This window comes from Prorops nasuta, unplaced genomic scaffold (genome assembly GCF_024137725.1).
Source record: "Prorops nasuta isolate Cenicafe-Biocafe unplaced genomic scaffold, Cenicafe_Pnas_1.2 PNAS00467, whole genome shotgun sequence".
NCBI classification, from domain to species: Eukaryota; Metazoa; Arthropoda; class Insecta; order Hymenoptera; family Bethylidae; genus Prorops; species Prorops nasuta.
In genome coordinates, this window is record NW_027117263.1 from 12,847 (window position 1) to 18,583 (window position 5,737).

At 41.8% G+C, this 5,737-nt stretch overlaps 1 protein-coding gene across 1 annotated transcript; it reads right to left on the bottom strand.

Moving 5' to 3' along the window:
- Positions 1-353: 353 nt before the first annotated feature.
- LOC136785532 (uncharacterized) lies at positions 354-4,025 on the bottom strand. The gene is made up of 3 exons (XM_066746595.1): positions 3,750-4,025; positions 3,407-3,661; positions 354-3,341 (listed from the first exon to the last, which is right to left on the bottom strand). Exons 1-3 carry the CDS (start codon positions 3,972-3,974, stop codon positions 3,219-3,221), a joined length of 603 nt encoding a protein of 200 aa, XP_066602692.1. The 5' UTR covers positions 3,975-4,025; the 3' UTR covers positions 354-3,218.
- Positions 4,026-5,737: the final 1,712 nt, after the last annotated feature.

Sequence of the window (5,737 nt, forward strand, 5' to 3'; positions counted from 1 at the left end):
TTGGTGCTGGTTTTTTTTGTGTGTTTTTTTTTCTCATTATGTTACATCGAGTCTTACAATCGCATACTCGCTATACAACATCGTTTCGTCGGATTATTTTGCTGCCTTGTTATTACACCGTACATACACAGAATAGATATTATGTACATGACAAATGCGAGCACGAAGCGTGCTGGTCGTTCTACAAGATCGTTAAACCTCGATCAGCATTTACCAAAAATGCTCTCGATATTATTATATTGCAGTTGTTTACTACACGTGATAGAATTTGCATAGCGAAGTCATATACAATCGGCTCTGGTTTTACAGCGTGGCTTCACAAAATATCTGGTATAGAAAAATCTTCGTAATGAGGTTTAGTATTACTGCTCTACAGGTATTTTATTATCCATTAAAATACGCAACAAAGTTGAAAATTGGTACGTTCTACAAATCGGTACACGAGCTCTTAAAAATAAAGAATCTCATTATATAGGAAAGTTTACACACGCCTGGAGTATAATATCATCGAGTTGCAAAACAGCGCGTTTAGGCTGGAATTACACGGCGCGTGGAGTGACGCGCTTGACTCGTGTTGAACGTTGAGTGGAACACGTTTCGACTGTCAGTCGCGTCGTGTTCCTCTCACCAGCCTGTAGCCACCGTGTGCCTGCGGGGTGCCACTCCGCGCGCTCAGTAATCCCAGCCTAGGTAAATTCTGAGAATTGACGAACGCGCCGGGACAAAAGCTGATGTTTTGTTTTGGTTTCAATTCACGATAAGCAGAAGCGTTCTCACGCGCTTGTTGACGTTTCCTTTCGTTTTAATATTACATCATATTTATTGCGTTAATTTCTTCACTATAACCCAAAAGTGGAACTATAGACACAGAAGGCTAAAAAAGTATAACGCTCTACTCTCTGTTCCACTCTGGTATGCAAGATTTCACGGTAAGCACAGCGGTATTTACGTCTCGCGCGTCAACCGCCATCCGACGTATTCGTTCGAAAAAGAGTAGTGTTTATTTGGCATTGGGAACCAATGAAAGTGTGGTACAACTGTACACAAGAGACGTATTATGTACGTGCCTCGTGTCTCATCTATACACATTACCAACGAGTACAAAAATGAGTTTTGTGAAAGGACAATTAGGCAGGTACAATATTATGTTTCGCTTGAATCTTTCGGACGATTGATTTCCGAGCCGACTCTTAATTCCTCCATGTTGTTTTCTTCGTGGAATCGACGCGAGATTGGAGCGTAGCATCGCGTCGATCAATCTAACCTCGGGAAGAGACGAATAAATTCTTCTGCTCTCCGACTTTACGACCAGCCGTTCATAAATACAAGGTTACATCGAGTTAGCCTAAAATTAATAATAATGTACGCGTCGCGATCGTTCGTAATGCGGGTTGTTTACGATACGACACACACAACCCGCCTTACGTAAAGCGAATGCTCGACGATTGACCTATAATACTTTCATGTGTTTCGAGAGTTCGATTTCCTCGAACTTGCTTCGCGGAAAATCACTATAGCTTAATCGTTGATTTATTTTTATCTAAACGCGCGCTCTCTCCTATCTACTTCTCACGGGACAACATGGGAAAGGGATAGCTTCCTCCTGTTCCTCGCTCTCTCTATCTTTATTCTCTTATTACACCGAATAAAAAATTCACTGAAAATAACCTTTTCTCATTTTTCGTCTAATATTAAATATTTGCGCGGTTGCTCGAAATGGGACACGCGCTATTTTTCTCAAAGTGGATATAGTATAGATATACGTATACCTACACATATACGAGTATAGTAATATATAATAATAGAATTATTGACTGCATTTTTCTCTGTCGTGTTACATAGATTCGCGTCGGTGAAGCTTTTAACTCGGTGTATCTTTTGACAGTTTCAAAAGTTTCCTTTTTTTTCTTTACAACACTTTTTGCTCTCGGGGAGTTTGGATCAGTCGCGCTACGGGCGTGGATCGTTTAATTGAACTAGCGGGTGTGAAAACAGGTAGGCACTGTTATTAGAGCACACGTAACATTTATATCGCCGTTTGTCTATTAGGCGTCTGATAAGGATATCGTCTCGTTTTCTATAGACGGGTAAAAGCCGTGCTTTTTTTTTAATTTTTCTTTTTTTTCCTTTATTACTCAGCTCGGTTCCCCTACCGCTTCTATTCTATCGACGTTTCGATCCACTTCCGACTTCCTTCGTTGGGAACACACACACACACACACTTACGCACACACGCATAGATACGCAGCTTGGTCGATCGATACTTTTTTATGCGAGAGAAATATACGGAGGGCGGAAGAGGGTCGTTAAATTCGATTGTACAACGGCTCATTTCACGGCCATCTTTATTTTTGTCTTTCGATATTTTTTTTTCTTGCATTTCGCTCGCGCCATGATTCGTCGTTGCAACGATGGTCTCTGGACATTTGGAGAGGGTGAAATGTATAAAACTTATACGGTATACATATATGTCTATATATATGCACACAGTGTCCTTGGAAATGTAAGTAGAAGAAGCTGCGGCGTTCGCCACGAGACTGAATGGTTCGCGAGTGGATTTCCGGTAGACCGGCGATCCCGCGGAAGAAGTTGGGTCGGTCGAGAGAAAAACGTCCATGCGCTTTCGCAACGCAAAGTACACACTGTTTAAGGAGCAGCAAGGGCTATATATATATATATATATATATATATATATATATATATATATAAATATATATAGTAAACCGATCCGAAAAGAATTGTGCAGCACGAAAAACTCCCAAAGCCCCAACGGTAAAATAACGTACATTATACGTAGTCAAGGGATGTTAGCGTTACGTCGTTATACACAAATAGATAGTACCGTGGTACGATAAATGCAATATTATACAGGGTGTCTCTCGAATAAAGGTCAAACCGGAAGTACAGACAGTTCCCTTCGATGACATTTCGAGTACGAAGAAATTTCTCCAATTTTCCAGCTAAATCCTGGAAAATGCTTTCTCTCCTGCTCGCCTATCGACGATTTCCGGTATTGGCCGTTATTTAGGCGACGACGCTCCGTAAAGTATAAATATATATAGCTCGCATTATATTTCGTTCTCCACTCGTCGTTTCTTTCTCAGGGAGTTGCCTCACGCGAGACCATCTCGAAACGAGAGCGATGGAAAATTGTCATTCGAACAACGCGTGCGTCTCTTCCGATTTGTGCGCAAATAGACCCTTCGCTTCGCGATTGTTTAAAGCAAAGCGCAAGCGGTGCCATGCATCACTTCCGAGATGAACATTGGGGTTCCTGCTCCGAGGCCACCGTCAGTCTTGCCATTTTCCTCTCGCTCGTACTCGCAGTCGAAATAGTGGCTCTGGGACGATGGACAAAATGATTAGTAATCGTTTTTTAAGGGACACCTTGTATATATATAATTACCTGACAGTCGAGACATCTACAGTGATCGCTCATTTTACAAGTGATGCCCCACTGTTTAGCCACAGCTCTGTAAAATTCTTTGCTGGATTTGTGCAAAATCTCTGGTCCTTTCGCAGGAACTCTCTCCCCCCCTCCCCCCGCTTGTCCACCGTTGACTACCCTGTCCGGTCGTCTCTGGTCCTCCTCCTCCTCCTCCTCCTCCTCCTCCTCCTCGTCCTCATCCTCGCGCGAATCCTCGTTTTGTTCCAAACGAGTCTGAAAAATCAGCAATCAGAAATGTAACGTTTATGTACCTTGATGTAATTTCTACGTACGACTCGTCCCAGTTAATTAATAAACCAACCTCTTCCAAAACGTGCTCGTACGAGGGAGGTGGGGAGCTAGGAATACTCGTTTCATCCCTGATAGCCAGGCAGTTGGATTCCGAGCTCGGTGTCTCCGGTACAGTGGAACTAGTCAACGATTGCACCGACTCGATCCCCTGTAAACCTGCCGGATTTATCGGCTCAGAGTCGTTCTCCACGCTGTTGTCCCGACTGCCTTTGCTCCCGCTGCTACGAGACTTCATCTTGGAGAAACGGAGCTTGAACGGCGCCAGCTTGAAAAACCTCTTCTTCCCCGTGATCTGCTCGGATGAAAACCGTTTCATAAAGAAATTGGACTGATCGATGAAACGAGTTTTTTTATCATAAAATTTGCTTGGAGTGCATTTCTCAGGTGAGCTAAATACTGAAATTCACGTATGCATAAAGCGGATACACCAGCAGAAGGAGGGAGCCGCAGCTCGATGGCCCCATCAGGACGAGGAGCGAAGAGGGCTGGCCTGTCGTTGACCTACTGACCGGATTCCCATTTGCAAATGGGCACAAACGCTTCTCTTATTTCCAGAATCTCTCTTCCCTCTTCGCTTCTCTCATCCCCTCCCCCTTTCCTCCCACTCATGTTTATTTCTATAATACACTCGTGCACAAACCATTCTGTTGCTCGAATAAAGCGTTCGGGCTACGGTTTATATATATATATATATATATATATATATATATATATATGTATATAGTGTACCAATAAAGGCGAACACAGTTGTGATTCGATTGCTGTTCAACCGAAAAACTCGCGAGAAATGGGCTGATCCGATGAATCAGTGTCTCTGTTCAGTAGTACGATGTGTTAATAAGTCAGCCATCTTTGTCCTAATTTTTCTATACACTCGCTCTAACGCTCTCTTGGCTCTATTCATCACTGGTAATTGATATTTAGAAAAAATAAGAGCCTGGTGGTAATTGCTAAGTGAAACACTCTGGTGAGTTTCTTTGCATAGATTTTTTCTCAAAAAGCAGGAGAAAAATTCGTATTTGGTCAGACCCTCGAGCTTTACTTTAGGGTCTCTCGATGAGCCGAGGGAAACCCTATTTTTCCCATTTTCCCGAGGAATTATTGGAAAGCTGCTGCTGCGTGATTAATCGATATCAGGATCCAGGACGGATGTGTTACGCCGCGTGGAAGATTTATTTCTCGCTTCCAACCTGTCGCGTCATTGCACAAGGGGACCTCTTGGTTTTAAAAAGCTTTCTGGCCTGAAATTTCCAGGACTACCTAATCCTGGCAGAAGTTTGATTAACCTTTTTGGATTGAGCGCGCAATTTCATGAAAAATGGTCCTCTTCTTGTTTCGTAAATTCTCATAGTTTGTTGCAAAAGGAATTTTTAAAGCTATTATCAAGATATATATATATATATACATATATATACTCTATTCTCACTGCCTGACTATTTTTCTTCCCGAACTACTTTTTCTTGTCAATTTCGCCCATTGGAAAAGCCGGATCTCGTAATCGAGAGATGTGTTTGCGAGGGGAATCAAATATCTTATCCGGAAAAAAAGCTCGAAAAGCTGCAGGATGGTGTGGGAGGTACGTGGCTCGAAGCTTCGTAACGATGAGAAATTCTAAACCATTGAGCAAAGCTGGCTGCCTTCGAAGAATGGGCACTTCCGCTCGACTCTACTATATATATATATATATATATATATATATACACGAAGAAAAAAAATGCCCCTTTGACCCTCGATCGATAAACACTGGATAAGAAAAACTATAGCGAATCACCAATAAACAGTGCAAATTATTTATTTAGAGTCTGAGTGAATTTAATAAAAAGAAGAAACAAAAAATTAGAAAAAGCTATCGTTTCTCTAATATTCTAGATTCATAAGAATTTTCCTCATAATTTACTAAATATCCTGTTGAACGTACATAAAAACTTGTGGATTTGTCAAACAATTCACTGTTATTACAAAAGCATATAGAAAATGTCAATTCAAGAAAAAGCCATG

What these genes read in the sequence shown, in the direction of transcription:
- LOC136785532 (XM_066746595.1), bottom strand. Translation starts at nt 3,974, where the DNA reads ATGAAGTCTCGTAGCAGCGGGAGCAAAGGCAGTCGGGACAACAGCGTG. An exon ending in ACGAGCACGTTTTGGAAGAG is followed by an intron (nt 3,662 to 3,749) that starts GTTGGTTTATTA and finishes CTGATTTTTCAG; the next exon opens with ACTCGTTTGGAACAAAACGA. An exon ending in GTAGATGTCTCGACTGTCAG is followed by an intron (nt 3,342 to 3,406) that starts GTAATTATATAT and finishes CCATCGTCCCAG; the next exon opens with AGCCACTATTTCGACTGCGA.